General features: G+C 39.9%; 1 protein-coding gene across 3 annotated transcripts in view; it reads right to left on the bottom strand.

Annotated features, from left to right (window-relative positions):
• Positions 1-6: 6 nt before the first annotated feature.
• Positions 7-16,183, bottom strand: part of CLVS1 (clavesin 1) — a 217,963-nt gene continuing 201,786 nt past the window's right edge. For all 3 annotated transcript variants that reach the window (XM_017893483.1, XM_017893484.1, XM_017893486.1), the window contains one exon: positions 7-295. In XM_017893483.1, the coding sequence (XP_017748972.1) occupies positions 208-295 (88 nt within the window). In that variant the 3' untranslated portion in view covers positions 7-207. The remainder of the gene's footprint in view (positions 296-16,183) is intronic.

Here is a 16,183-nt window from a genome sequence, read left to right as displayed (position 1 = left end):
GGGGGGGGGGGGAAGCATCTCTCAAGTCTTTGTCCAACTTTGGCTGCTCAGACCGATGGCTGGTGACAGTCACTGCAGGGGGTCAGGAGTGGAGGACCTTGTGTCAAGCAGAACACACGTGTCTGTGTGGGTCAGTTGCGCATGTGCTTCCTGGGTGGCTGATACCACTGAAGGCCAGTGTGCGGGAGCATTGGTGTGACTCAGGGTTCAGTCCAGAGCCAGGAGTGGCTGAGTGTTCTCATTCTCTCCCTTCTCCTCATGTTTCAGGGTCCCAGCTTCTACCACAGACTGAGATCTAACAAGAGGGGAGGGAAAAAGACAGAATTACAAACAATTCATGGTGACAATTTTGGAACCTTTGAAGACATCTGGATTTTATATTTCTCTTTTAATAGACACTCAAAATTAACTAGGTGCAGTGGCACATGCCAGTAATCCCAGCTACTCAGGAGGCTGAGGTGGGAGGATCACTTGAGTCCAGGAGTTTGAGGCTGCAGTGAGCCATACTGTGACACTGCACTCCAGCCTGCGTGACAGAGGTAGACCCTGTCTCCAAAATAAAAATAAGAAAGACACCCAAAATAACTGCATAATGTGTTCCCTTTCGTATCTCTGTTTTTCTTACTTTTGCTTGCTATACCATATTTTTATGGCAAAAAAGCATTTTGGAATATTGGAATATTCTTTGCAGTGATCACTTCTCTTGGTAAAAGGGACATATGTATCCTAGCCACACTCTGCCCCAGCATCTAAATATCTTGTGTACCTTGAGATATATAAAGTTTGTTGAATTTTTAATGTTTTAGTGTACCTTTTAAACCTTTTGTCTCTCAGAGTCACTGGAAACTATCATGCACGATGTTAAGACCATGAATCAGATGGTAAAGTTAGACTCTGCCCCTTACTGGCTGGGAAGCTTGGGGGAGTTCTTGAAACTCTCTGGACCTTGATTCTCTCACCTGTATATTACAAGTATTACCTACTTCCCACAGTTGTTGATAAGGACTACAACTAATAATATGCATAAAGCATTTGGCATGGAATTGTAGTTAAAACTTATGAAGCACTCTTATGAACAACCACTATTGCAATACTAGTAATGGTCATTAGTTTTTGATGTGTCCTTTTATATTGAAGTAATAATGATTTTTTCTAAGTTCATAATATGAATTAAACCAAATTATTTTCAGCTTACAGATAAAAGATTATAAAAAGAGTTATGCAGTAGATATTTAATAAATGTTCACAACTAAAAACAAATTATTATGAAAATTGTTAAATTGTTCAAATATGTAAAACTTACATATATGTGCAATAAATTGTTAACTCAGTAGACCTGGGGTGCCCAAACCCTACACCTTACAAGTTTTCAAGACTGGCCTTTGGCTCCTCTGAGCCCTTAGAATAGCCTACCTAATAAGAAGACCTTTGTATATCTGAGACCTTAGTTCATGCCAAGTAGTTTATGCTAACAGTGTGATTTATAGTGCATGCTTGCTTTTGTATGTCTGGGCTTTTAGGTCACACTGTATCAGTTTGACCCTTTTAAGGCAGTAAGAGTGTCAGAGGTGCTTGAACCAGAGCAACTCCATCTTAAATAGGGGCTGGGTAAAATAAGGCTAAGACCTGCTGAGATCATTCCCAGAAGGTTAAGGCATTCTTAGTCACAGAATGAGATAGGAGGTTAGCAAAAGATACAGATTATAAAGGCCCTGCTGATAAAACAGATTGTAGTAAAAAGCCAAACAAAACCCATCAAACCAAGATGGCGATGAGAGTGATTTCCAGTCACCTGCACTGCTACACTCCCACCAGCATCATGACAGCACCAGCACCATGCCATAGCAACATCAGCAAGTTAACCTATATGGTCTAAAAAGCGGAGGCATGAATAATCCACCCCTTGCTTAGCATATAATCAAGAAATAACCATAAGAATGGGCAACCAGCAGCCCTCAGGGCTGCTCTTTCTATGGTGTAGCCATTCTTTCATTCCTTTACTTTCTTAATAAACTTGCTTTCACTTTACTCTATGGACTTACCCTGAATTCTTTCTTGCACGAGATCCAAGAACCCTCTCTTGGGGTCTGGATTGGGACCACTTTCCGGTAACATCTTTCTGGTAAACCATGAAGGGTTGATACTGAGGAAACCCCTGACCCATAGACTAACTTTGGGTAAGTAAGTGGTGGGGTCTGGTAACAAGAGGGGATGGGGGAAGGCTGAGGACTGAGCAGTTAAGGTCAGTCACAAAGGTACTGCGTGCCCATGAGACTGACCCCCCCCAATAAAAACCTGGACACCAGGGCACAAGTGAACCTCCTTAATTGACAACACTTTGCAGATGTTGTCACACATCATTGCTAAGAGAATTAAGTTCTGTTCATGTGATTTTACTGGAAGGACAACTGGAAGCTTACAGCTGGTCCTTCCTGGACTCCTCCCTACGCATGGCCTTCCATTCCTGATTGCAACCTATATCCTTTTCTGTAATAAACCACAACTGTCAGTCTAACGACTTTTCTGTGTCCTGTGGGTTTTTCTAGTAAGTTAGGAAAACATTACTAAAATTATCAAATACAGAAAAGGGTGGTCTTGATGACCCCCTCAACACAATGTATTAAAACACTATGTTTGCACATGGTATTGTTCTAAGAAGTTCTTGACATATATTAGCTTATTTCATTTTCACAACCCTTAGTTGTGTATTAACATGTATTTACACTGACATATATTAACATTTCATTTTCACAACCCTTAGTTTTTACAGACTGAAAAAACTAAGGGACTGAGAAGTCAAATGATGTATAAAAGGCAACACAAATAGAAAGTGGAGAAGTTGCCAGGTTTATTACCAACACACAGCTCCTGGGTATACCAAAGGCCACAGAGGTGTTTAGCTAAACCCTCTAGTGTTCCTTCCACCTCACCATAAAAATCATTGTTGGTTTGCTTAAGTTTCCTGTCTCCTTTCAAGAGATGTATGTACTGTGGAAAGGATAAAATTAAGAACTCAAGAAGCAAATCAGTACAAGTGTCTCAAAAAATTTTATTTCTACTGTAACTATCAATCCATTCAAACAGTCCAATCTTATATACCAAGCTGGACCTTTGAAAGTGAAATGGACTCATGGACTCATTTACTGCTGGGATGGGACAGAGGAAGGAAGCCCTAGGTTGTAGTTTAGCCCCAGCCCCCTAACACATTTCCAGTGCATTTTTCTCTTTGTTTAAGCCCAGTGTTCATGTGGGGAAGGGAGAAGGGTAGGTTTGTATGAGGAACAGAAAAGCAGAAAATCCAGAGGCATTAAAACAAACAGCAAGCATGAAGACAACCAGGGGAGCACAACCACCGACATAGGCCAACCTCCCTCCAGCACCTTGGACAGCTGCCCGCCTGCTTTGACCTACGGACCCTGTGGAAATGAAGAATATTGGTGGCCATCTACTTTTACAGACCTTAAACTCTGTTTACCTTCTGTCATATAACTTCACTTTATTTCACAACATGGCATGTGAACCACAGTCACAGAGTTAGAGGGAAACAGTAACTCGTCTAGACCAACCTGATAGGAAATCTTCAGTAAGGAGTCATGTAGCCTCTTCTCGAACACAACCAACTTGAGAAACCTGCTCCTCCATGCCCCTAAAGAGGCAACTCAGCTAGAAAATTCTTCCTTACATTGAACTCAGATCTGCCCTTTCTAAACTTCTATGTACAATTTCTGGTTCTTTCTCCTGGAGCCACCAGAGTAGATGCAAGCAACTTTTAGCCCTCCCACACTTGCCCAGCCAAGGCTAGTCAGATTCCTCTTGTGCCAAGGTTTCTAAAACTGGACACCTTAGCACTCTCCTGTATCTCTTCATCAACTGGCTGGGTTGCCCGCATACTCCTGGTGTGACCTCAGAATACAGTAAAATAATTGCTTCACCTTGTTGATTTTTTGTTTGTTTTTCGCCCTGTTTCCTTCTGTTGAGGTATTTTAGAACTGCATTAGCCTTTCTGGCACTGATACAACACAACCAAAGCGAAATCTGACTGTATTTACACATGCTGCCGTGCTGCTGTTCACCATGTATCTCCCATCTCAAAGGTACATGGTTGGGTATTAAATTTCATTTTCTTGAATTTGCCTCATGTTTCCAATCTATCTCCATCCTTTTGGATCTTGAAATTTGTTACCCACACAAATGATTATCTGTGATTTTTGTGTTTTGGATCTGTTTCAAAACTTTCCCTTTCCCTGTTTTGGGAGCCACTATGAAAAGAAAATCAAATTCTCAAATAATGAGTTTTTAAAAAATCACTTATTCACACACTCATGCTAAGAAATATTCGTGAACATCTGCCATATGCAACGGACTATGAGCAATGTGCCAAAACCTTTATTCTTTTGTGGAAATACTGCTTCAGTTATCCAGCCATAGACCCACAAACAGACTTAGAATCACTGTGACAGGCACCCCCATTACCTAGTCAGAGGAGAGGCAGTTTTTTGGGGGAAGGTGTTAGACATGAAAGGAAAGGAATGAAGAAAAAAATTATCTTTCACACATCATTCATAGTTCTTGTTCAGGTAGCCAACTTTCACTTCCTCCTCCACATGATGTCCAATTGGGATCTACATGATTTCTTCTAATAGATTTACTGGCAGCACAGTCCCAGAATGCAGGCTCCCTTACCTCCGCCAACAAACTGTGTGCTGTGGTTGAATAGTAAGTAGCAATAGGACAACTCTGAGATACAGAGGCCGAGGAACTAAACATAACTTTTTATTTTTGTGGTTTACATTTTCCCGAGTGAGAAGATGAACATATAGTCGTTTTACTTTCAGCATGACACAATTCTTGTTACCTGATCACACAATAAACATTTGATATAAGTAGCACATTATGTTATGAAGTATTTTAAATTCACTGGAAAGAAATAGAAAGTAAATGTTGCTTTTCAAAACCTCTAGAAAAAAAGAAATAAAGCCAAGAGAAACAACCTTTTAAATCTCGCCCTCAGTACATTCAGCTGATTCAAAATGCTCTCTGGGAAGACCAATCAACTGCTCACTAACAAACATGTCTCCACCACTTCTAAACAGAGTGCTTAGGAATTCTGCACTTAGTACATTAACTATGGAGAAGCCACTTGCTTTCAGGCTTTGTTGTCCAGATCACTCTTGGTGGTAATCTCTTCATTCAGTGACTTTGACTTCTCACAAGAAGCTTAACACATCTGCTAAAACAAACATTTCTCTTGGGTTCTCTTTCCAACACTGAAAGCCAGCTTAACCCCAAGGGCAGGCAGGGGAGTGATTTGAGTTATTTCAGCCATCATTATCTCAGTGGTGGAGCAGGCAACTCTAACAAGGCTTCATTGTAGCCTAGATAGCCACATTTTGTTTTCCTGCTATTCTCTCTCTCTCTCTCTCTCTCTCTCTCCTCTCTCTCTCTCTCTCTCTCTCTCTCTCTCTCTCCCCTTCTTTACTCTACCCTCCCTTACTTCACCATCTCCCTTTCTCTCTTTCCTCTTTCTTCCCCAAAATTGGAACTTTCCCCACTTCATTAAGGATCTATGGCTGTGGTTTTTACTGATTCTAGTAGTGATCAATGCTTATGAAGAACAAGATGAAAATGGAAAATGCTTGGCGGTGATTCAGTCCATTCTGCACAGACCTACAATTGAACTGAGAGTTCTGCTCTCAGGTCTACTTTTATGTTCAAAAATTTATTTAGCTACCTTATCTCAACAGCTAACACTCACCTTTTCTTCTTCTTACTAATGCCCTGCATTGCCTTCTTGAGCTATGTGGACCCCAATAAAGGCACAGGAATGCTGCTCTCCAACCCCAGCATTCACCAAGAGTCATAGAGCACCCCAGCTACAAGGAACCTCAGGGGTGATTCAGTCAAACCTGCATTTGAATCAGGTTCTACCCATCTGTTTTCCAGGATCAACATCATCATTTCTTCAGGAACTATGCCACAGTACCAGCTTTCTTTCTTAAAGTCAACAACAAACTTGGTTTTATGGAATAACACAGAATTGCCTAATATCTTAGTGAGCCTATGTAAAGACTTCTAAATAGGAATAAATAAGTTTTTAAAAAGGTATCTTCAAATAATTCTAAGTAATTCTGCTCAGTTTTTTTCCCCCAAATAACTTTAAGTATCAAAGAAATTCCCCAGAGAAGCTCCAGCGTGGGCTTGAAGAATGATGGCTCCATCGCTTGCTTTGTGATCTTGGGTGAATTCGGCCTCCTCGTGTGTAAAATGAAGATAGGATAGTGGCCACATCATGGGTGCCGGGGATGATGAGGATTAGATAAATTAAGGTGTGGAAAGCGTTTAGCTCAGTGTCAGCTGGGTATACACGTTTGTTCTTTTTAGCTCTTATTATTCTTCCCTATTTGCAGATAAGAAAATTAAGGTCCAGGAATATTGATTGATATTCATTTACGAATTTAGCCACAAAGCATGAATTGAACTCAAAATTGCCATGGCCCCACTAAAAAACTTACAAGAGAGAATTGTGTGTACTGACACATTATGTGATGTGATAATACATGAAAAACTAACATTTCAAAATGGATGAAGTCTAGTATTTTAAAAAATCAAAATAATTGATAAAATAATTCCACATAAAAGCTAACCTTATTACCTTACTTAATATCTTTAAGTTTTTAGAAGTAACACAGAAATTTCCATCGGCCTAACAATTATTTCTGTGGCTTCAGCGCAATATAGTTATGGTTGTTTTCAACTGTGTAAAGCCATGAGATTTCTTTCTACTATAATGCATTCAATAGTAACCTTGATAAGGAGACTTAAGGAATATTTGTAGGATATGTATTCTTCTGTTCAGCTACCAAACTCTTCATAATCAGAATCATCCTAGCAGGCAAAATGATTGTGCTCAATGGGAACAATTAATGTTTACTGAATCTGATAAATAATTTTTTTAAGAGAAGCCTAAGCAGCAAACCTTTTCCCTATCAAAGTAAACAAAATAACAAATAAACCTCTCTCTGCTTTGACAATACAATTTACCACAATTTACTGAACTGGAAATATAAGAAAACAGTCCAAAAAAATAAATGTTCTATAACTTTTGAAGCAAACTATTTTTAGAGTGAGCCAAACATTCAATTCCCAGCACTCGCCTACATGTACTTTAACTCATGTATCAAGTATTTCTACCAAAATGTGGTGGGCTTGGACATTGTCTGCCCATCTTGTAAAAAAGAAGAAAGACCCCCTCCCCCAAAAAAATGTGCACCTTCAGAAAGGATGGAAACGGGTGGGTTTCATGAAAAGCTGCACTGTCCAATACAGAGCCCTGACCACAAGAGGCTACTGAGGACTTGAACTTGGGCCAGGTTGAATGGAGATGGACTGTAAAAGGTAATGTACACACCAAATTTTAATGACTTAGTACCAAAAAAAGGTAAACTATCTCATTTATTTAAATCACACAGTGAAATTATAATATTTTGGATACATTAGGTTAAAGAAAACATTAAAATTAATTTCACCTGCTTCTCTGTATTTTTGTAACATGTCTATTAGACAACTCAAAATTACATATGTGACTCACATTTTTCCATGCGATAGCATTGGTCTAGAGCCTCATTTACTCCATTATGCTTGTGACTGAACCTAGAATAATCTAGTAATCCTTATTTAGAAATCTATACTCATGTTAAAGAGTTTCGGTGACAACATCAGTGTCTGTCATCACGAGCACTCGCTGTTCTACACCCTTTCCATGTATTAACTCATTTAGTTCTCAAACTGACACTCACAAAGCGCCCCTCCTGTCCCCGTGACAGGAGAGCCATGTTCTTAGCATTACTGTTGTTGTTAAAATTCTAACTGGAAAGAAACTTTAGGTTAGACTCCATTCATCTGTTATCATTTAGATAAAGGTGAAATTGTACTTGTAATTGTAGCTCAAAATAAATAAATAATATGAATGAAACTCGAGAAAGTAACAGTTGTCTGTGCTTTTTCCATTTGCATGCGTTCTTGCTATTTTGTTTAGCCAAAATATAATTTCTCCTGCTTTTTTGATCAGGTTAACGCCACCTAGTTTTAAGGACACCTGAAGAACAGTTAGCATTCTTAGCCCTTTAATATTAGTTTCCCTCTTCTGTGAGGTTACAGCATCCAGAGAAATTGCTATTGCAACGTGTAGTGCAATATAAAGAAAGTTCGAATTTAATCTCTCAATAAATTATGCATCTCTTATTTAAAAATCTTCAGGAAATATATAAACCACTTGAAAAAATCAGCCCTTTTTGAAGATGTTATAGCAAAATTAACATGAATTTTATGACTGCAGATGATTGTGGCTGCTCATGATAAGGGCCCTCTGAGAGGTAGATAAACTGAGAGCACTGGGCTATGGTTTGGGCACCTCTTCTTGTCACTCATGTCACTAACTTGCTGTGCCACTATGAAGCAGCTCACACAGCTACACTGATCCCACATAAAACAATGATCTTCAACAAGATCACATTTGTAGCCACAAGTTTCTGTGAATACTACCAGACTGGACTACAATCACCAATTGTTCTTGAAAATAATTAGATTTTATTTTTCAAAATTCTACAATTCACACGTTATGTTAATTTGTTCAAATAGTCTAAGTACTTCTCTACCTCAACATTTGCTTTAACTTCCTTCTAGAAAAGCCTAGAAAGTCTAAAAATTACAGAAGTTTGGCCTTTCTTAAAGTTAGGATGTGCCCAATACATTTAGGTTTCATGAGTCAAAATTATTTCCTTTTTTTTTTTTTTTTCTTTGAGATGGAGTCTGGCTCTGTCACCCAGGCTGGAGTGCAGTGGTGCAATCTTGGCTCACTGCAACCTCTGCCTTCCAGGTTCAAGTGATTCTCCTGTCTCAGTCTCAAGGAGAGTAGCTGGGATTACAGGCGAGCGCCACCATGCCTGGCTAGTTTTGTATTCTTAGTAGAGACAGGGTTTCACCATGTTGGCCAGGCTGGTCCTGAACTCCCGACCTCAAGTGATCTGCCCACCTCAGCCTCCCAAAGTGCTAGGATTACAGGCATGAGCCACTGCGCCCAGCTGATTTACCTACTTTTTTTCTTTTTTTTTTGAGATGGAGTCTTGCTCTGCCACCCAGGCTGGAGTGCAGTGGCGTGATCTCAGCTCACTGCAATCTCCACCACCCAAGTTCAAGCAGTTCTACTGCCTCAGCTTCCCGAGTAGCTGGGACTACAGGCATGTGCCACCATGCCCAGCTAATTTTTCATATTTTTAGTAGAGATGGGGCTTCACCAGGTTAGTCAGGATGGTCTCAATCTCTTGACCTGGTGATCCACCTGCCTCAGCCTCCCAAAGTGCTGAGATTACAGGTGTGAGCTACAGAGCCAGGCCCGATTTACCTTTTATAAATGTTTTTTTACTTCCGTACATTTCTTTCTTTTTTTTTTTTTTTTTTTTTTTATTTGCCAGAGTTTTGCTCTTGTTGCCCAGGCTGGAGTGCAATGGCACAATCTTGGCTCACTGCAACCTCTGCCTCTCAGGTTCAAAGCATCAAAGCATTCTCCTGCCTCAGCCACCTGAGTGGCTGGGACTACAGGAGCACATCACCACATCCGGCTAATTTTTTATTTTTAGTAGAGATGGGTTTCACCATGTTAGCCAGGCTAGTCTTGAACTCCCGATCTCAAGTGATCCACCCACTTTGGCCTCCCAAAGTGCTGGGATTACAGGTGTGAGCCACTGGGCCCAGCCCGACTTCCATAAATTTCTAAATGTTAAATTGAGAGCTGCCAGGTGCTACTTAATGGCTATTTGCCTGTGTCCTTGTTAAAAATGTTTTAGTTTCTTTAAAGTATTGTATTGCTACAAGTAGTCTGCCCTCAGGTTGCAATTTCCTGCTGCAGAGAGTAGCTCCCACTAAGCTCTTTTAAGTCTGAACTGTAATGACCAAGGGTATCCCAGATGTGTACCACAATTCTAAGCAGCACTCAGTAACTCTTGCTTGACACACCTGAAATCAGTTTAATACCATTTTGGAAAAGAAGATTTCAATATACACTTTATTTGAATATTTTAAGAAATATCTACAGGAGTGTTTCATATCTCCACAGCAGTTCTTCATCATCATCATCAACAACCACAACCATTTGTTGAACACTTACTACATGCCAGGTTCTGCACTAAGTATTTAGTCTGCATTATCTTTGTTTAATCTTCACAATAATCTTCATCTGTCATGGTTGCAAAGTAAAAAATAAAAACAAATACAATAAATAAATAAATATTCACAATAATCTGAGCTAGGTATTATTAATTCCATTTTGCAGATCAGGAAACTGAGCCTCCAATAAGGTAATGAATATGTGCAAGTTTCCACAGTAAGTTGTGGAGCTAGAACGGGAACCCAGATCTGATTCTACAGTCCCCATTCTTAAGCACTAGCTCTTGCGCTACACTATACAAAAAATACCTACAACTTGGTAAGAAACCAAAGGACATGAACATGTATATTCATATTAGTAAATGTTAATACTGAAGTTCTCATAGAACCATTTTTCTCATTGATGTTAATGAATCCAATAGTTTATATTAATCAGCTGTTAATTTATAAAAAGTTTGTTTTAGGCACAGCAAATGAAATTAAAAAAATAGATCATCATTGAGAAAAAATAATGCGTAGGTTATAGAATCATACTTTATCTCTAATCATCAGCAGGGTATTATTTAATAATACTTCAAGATCCTGTCTTCTAAATGTACTGCATTCACCCAAATATCTGACAGCATCTATGAAGAACTGCAATCCATCAATACTGAACGTAAATGAGACTCGAGAAAGGGAGTGGATTAGACTTAACTGAGAACAGAGTTCAGATGCCAGAAGACACACCCGTCCCAGAACTTGGAGATAGGGAGGAAGGAATGGGAAAAGGGAGCCAGGGAAGGCCACTACGGAAACTGGCAGCCGCAGCTGGACACTCTGCTTAATTTACCTACAAAAGGGCTTATTGCTGTTTATGAAACTATGCATTCCTGCCATGTTAGCTGACTCGTCTCAGTTTTTCTTCTGTAAAATAAGGATAAATGATTGCCATATTCTCCACAGGGCCATGAAAGGTAAAAGATACAATAAAGTGCTTGGAGCTCTTGGAAGGAGAATTTATTTAAATCAGAAGTGTTTATCATTTTATAACACTTCCTTGGGTATCATATTTCTGAGCATAAACTACTGATACTCTGCCATATCTGGTAACAGAGATAGCCATATTTACCCACTTGAAGAAAATCAAGGAAAAGACAAAAGACTGAGAAAATAGATATGGAGTAGTGGATTATTTACATTATAAAGTTACTCTTAATTTTACTGAGCAATTCCCCAAGAAAATTCCATTAAACAGAGTCACCATCATAGCTTGAAGTGTGAGAGCATTCAAGGTCATAACTAGTGTGTGTTGTGCCCAAATCCTTCATAGGAACCCCAGGTATCAGCATGAGATGTATAGAAGCCTTAGAGGTTCAAAATTCAATGTGTAGAGGTTTATTGACTTTTGAGGAGTGGAATGCACTACTACATACATTTTTGGTGTGGGTTCAAGTGTTCTGAGATGGTCAGAAGGAGTGTTAAATCCATGCATTTCAATCATGTGGATATTTCTGGAAGGTTTTTTTCTACTGCCAATCATAAAATAGCAACACAGAAAATGACTACAGGTGCTTGCACCACCTGCTTTGAACAGTCATCTTCCATTAGAATTAGACTGGCACAAAGAGCTGCCAGTCAGTTTCACAGCATCCCTAATTATCACACTCCCTCTGAAATTGGGTGCACATGCTCAGTGCAGTTACTTTGGTAGAACAAAATATGGTGTTCTGAAGCAGATAGAGAAATGCCAGAAGCTGTTAATGGCTGACGAAATGTTGATGACTCACTCCCTCTGCAGGATGAGTTTGAAAAGGATGGCTAGTGTTACTGGTAAAAACAAGTTTCATACTTATGTTTTTTGAGTCAAATGACAGTTTATTAGTGAATCTTCTTTGGCATTACCAGATTAGCCTAAATATAAATTTTCTTCTTGTATATCTGCATCCTCCCCACTAGGGATGGGATTTGGGGAACAGTGCAGTGCACGAAAATTGTGATGGAGGAATTTGCTTTTCAACTGTCTTAAAGACAGGATGGAATTTGGGCTGGCAGGAATGAGAACATACATCCAAAACAGTAGTTAAAGCAAAAGTAAGTCCCCCCAAAAGGTACTCTACAAACTACTGAAGAATGAATGAGTGAATACACAAATAGTGTGAGAACACGATGTTGGAGACAGTATTTTACTTAGAGTAAAAAGAACTGAATTTAAAATAGTTTGCCTCCTACTAGCTCTATGATCTGAAGTAAGTCATTTAACTGCTCTATGCCTCAGCCACTTCATCTATAAAATGGGGATAATAACCTATCTATTCTTATCTAGTTTAAATGTATTTTTAAATCTGTATTTTTTATTTAAGTTCTCAAAACTTGAAAGGCTGTTTTCAAGAACCCTCAGAACAAGTCCAGGGAACATCCGTATTGCAGTCTGACATGTGAGAAACGACTACACTCTAGGGTCTTGGCACTCAAACTGTGGTCCCTGGGCTCATAGCACGGGCAGAGCCTGGGGGCTGGTTAGAAATGCAGATTCTCAGACCCAGCCCAGACCTACTAAATCAGAATCTGCATTTTAACAAGATCTCACTGCTTTGTATGCTCATTAAAAGTTTCAAAGCTTTGCTCTAGAGCTAGCAACAGCTCACACACAGGTAGGAAACACCCCAAGTGAATTGGAATAGTATCTTAATCAAATCAACAAATATTTCTCAATCCCTTATCAGTGCCAGGCATTAGTTTAGGTGCTGGGTCACAGGACTGCACTAATCAGATAAGCCTCAGCACACACAGTTGGTGGGGGCTGATAGAGACAACGAACAAATAGGCAAATGGGAAATTTTGGAAAGGGTAAGTGCAAGTGAATGAGGGTGGCAGGGAAAGGGGTCATGATACTTTAGTGAGGATGCACCTCCAGCAAGAAAAGTCACTAGCAATATGATGCACCTGTAGCGGGACCAGTTATTCCTCCTCATTCTTTCACCTGGAGCAAGGATTCAACACTTCCTTTCTACTATTGCTCCACAGTGACCTCCTCAGCTCCTCCATTTTCAACACTACAATTCCTTATTCAAGCACAAAGATGTATTCTATCTACAGTTTAAGGTACATGAAGGATTATTGAGATTCAGTTTGAATCATTGTTTTATGTTAGTTCAAATTAAAAGTTAATTTCAAAATAACATAAAAGTTAGATTTTATAGTAATACATCCAGGTCAGTAGTCTGAACTATGATTTTAATAAAACACCAAAGACTAACTAGATGAGTTCTTGTGAGAATAGTTCTACCAGCATTGTCCCTTTTTGCTCATTAATTCCTTCATTTATTCTTCATTCATGGAATATGTACTGGACATTTATTTTCGGCCTGCCTCTGAGCAAGGCATGAGAAAAAAACTAAGCAAAAAGCAAACATGCTACCTGTCCCATTGAGGTACCTCTTTCCGAAGCTGAGCTCCCTGTCTGTGTTCTTGTTCCCATTCCCGCTGACCCCATTGGAGGCATTGCTCCCCCATTTGTTTTATTTTTTATACACCAAATTTCAGAGCTAGGGCTTGGGGGATGGACTGCTGCACATTTTCCATTAGCTCATGTTAGTCAGTAACTGGTAATGTGTCTACCTCCTTACTCAGCCTTCACAAGTCAACAACACCAATGTCCCCTTATGTGTGAAGCCCATCCTAGCTTCCTTTCCTTTCTTCTAAACTGAGAATGCATGATCAGGCACTTCAGTCTTTCTCTTGGGCATACACTGAGCTCCTTTAATCAAATCCCAGCTCTGGATGACTCCAACAATATTCCTCTCCCATGTCAGCTACAGAGCAGCTGAGAAATACAGATCACACTACCCAACAATACAGAGGTCACTGTAAACTCATTATTACCCCTCTTACCAACCCTTAAAACAGCATTCCCATTCGATGTTTCCCTCAATGCAATTTCAAGCCCATGCACGTCTGTATCATCTCACCTAAAAACTCTTCTGTACCCTAGTCTAATCTCACTCTTAAGACTTGCCCTGCTTCACTGGGAAAATAGAACCCGTGGGAACTTCTCAGCTTTGGGGTACCACAGGCACAGGTGCCTGATTACTATAAAGAGAACTTCTTGCTCTTAGAAAAGCAACAGCTTCCTCCACTCAGGCTCGGGGTCCTAACCTATCTCACCTGCTTGGTGTTACCAATTGTTCCCTCTCCTACACCTTCCAATTCTCCCTCTTTACTGGATCTTTGCTATTAGCATTGAAAACGTGTTCCCATTTTCAATAAAAGAAGAAGATGAAGAGGAAGACAAAGTCAGAAAAGAGAAGAAAATAGAAAAACAACAAAAAAGGCTTCTGGATCCTCACATGCCTCTGCAGATACAAATATCTTCCCTATCTTCACAGCCAAACCTCACAAAATAAATGCTTATAGTCTCCTTCCCTCTGCTCACCTCCTACCTACTTCTGAGCCCGCTGCATCTTCATAACCACCCATGTGACTCCACCACAGCTCTTGTGAAGACTTCCTATGTCTTTCAAGTCATTATGTCCAATGGATACCTTTAAATCTTCACCTTACTTGGCTTTTCAGAAGTAGTAAATAGGGTGGATTACTCCACCTTTCCTGAAATCTTCACTCTATTCCTTTGGCTTCTGCAACACCACATCTAATTTACTTCCTACCATTCTCCACGTTCCTTGGTGTCTTGTGCTGTATGACATTCAAATACTGAACTTCCTCTCAGCTCAAACCTAGGCACTCATTCATCTTTTCTTTCTACAAGCTCTCTCTGAGAGTTCTCCTCCATTCCCATGGCTTGCATTTGCTTCTTTATACCTTTGAGTTCCTGATTTATATGCCCATTCCAGAATTTTCTCCTGAGCTTTGGAACCAGGTATCCAACAGCCTACTGACTACTCTAGCCAGATACCACACAAGCCCTCTCACCAATCATGTCCAACACTGAATTCACAATCATCTCCCCAGTCAGCACCTCTTCCAGAGTTCCTTATCTTGGGAAATGGGACTGCTTTCCATCCAGCAGCATCGCAACTTTTACATATGCAGAAGACTTCTGGTCATTCCTGAAGCATCTTACCTTCATCCCAATATCCACTTGATCATCAGGCCTTGTTTATTCTATTCATTAAATATTTTTGAGTCCATCTTCTTCTCTGCACCTCCACGCTCAGCACCCCATTCCAAGCTACGATGATCTCCTACATGCACCATTACAGTAGCCTCATACAGCCTTCTTTTACTATTCTTTCCACCTCCAATTTGTTCTCCTCATGACAGAGTGAAAATTTTAATAAACATATCTATTCATTGCACTTATGGGCAAAAACCTTTCCGAAACTGTCCAATGCTTGTAGGACAAAGTCCAATATTGATATCTGCCCTGTGCAGCTCTGCACAGTGGGTGCCTGTGCATTGCTCCAGTCATTTTCCCCCTTGCTTTCTGCTCTCCAACATTTCTGGTCTTTTTTTTTTTTTTTTTTAATTCCATGAATTTCAGATGTCATCAATTGTAGGATATGTCCTAATTTCGGGGATTTTTAACGTGATGGAAAATGCATCTTATAATTAATTGGTAAAACACAGTAGTTCCTGACACTCGCTCTTCCAAATGCAGAGTGTTTGCTCCCAATCCCACTCCCACACCTCCCTTTTTGCTTGGGGTACTTTTCTCACATTCCAGTTTTCAGCTTATGTGTGACTTCCTCAGGAAAGAGTTTCCAGAATCCCACCCAAGACTAGGTTAAGATCCTCCTTACACACCTATACCCTCATGGTACACTCTAACTTTTCAAAGCATTTATGGTGACCATGAAACAGCTGTTTGTATGGGTAATGTGTTTAAAATCTGTCCACCTTCATAGACCACAGACTCAGAGACACTGCAGGGGCAGTGTCTGCCGGGTTAACCACTCTATCTTCAGCAGATAACACCTGCACTGACTTCCTTTAATCCTCACAGCACAATAATAAGGTAGATCTATTATTATCTCCTTTATAGAGAGGAAAAGTAGGTCACAGAGAGGTAGCTACTCAGGTC

The sequence above is a fragment of the Rhinopithecus bieti genome, unplaced genomic scaffold (genome assembly GCF_001698545.2).
Source record: "Rhinopithecus bieti isolate Rb0 unplaced genomic scaffold, ASM169854v2 scaffold_21726, whole genome shotgun sequence".
Classification (NCBI taxonomy): Eukaryota; Metazoa; Chordata; class Mammalia; order Primates; family Cercopithecidae; genus Rhinopithecus; species Rhinopithecus bieti.
Note: the sequence above shows the minus strand (reverse complement) of the source record. Positions and strands in the feature narration are given on the sequence as shown.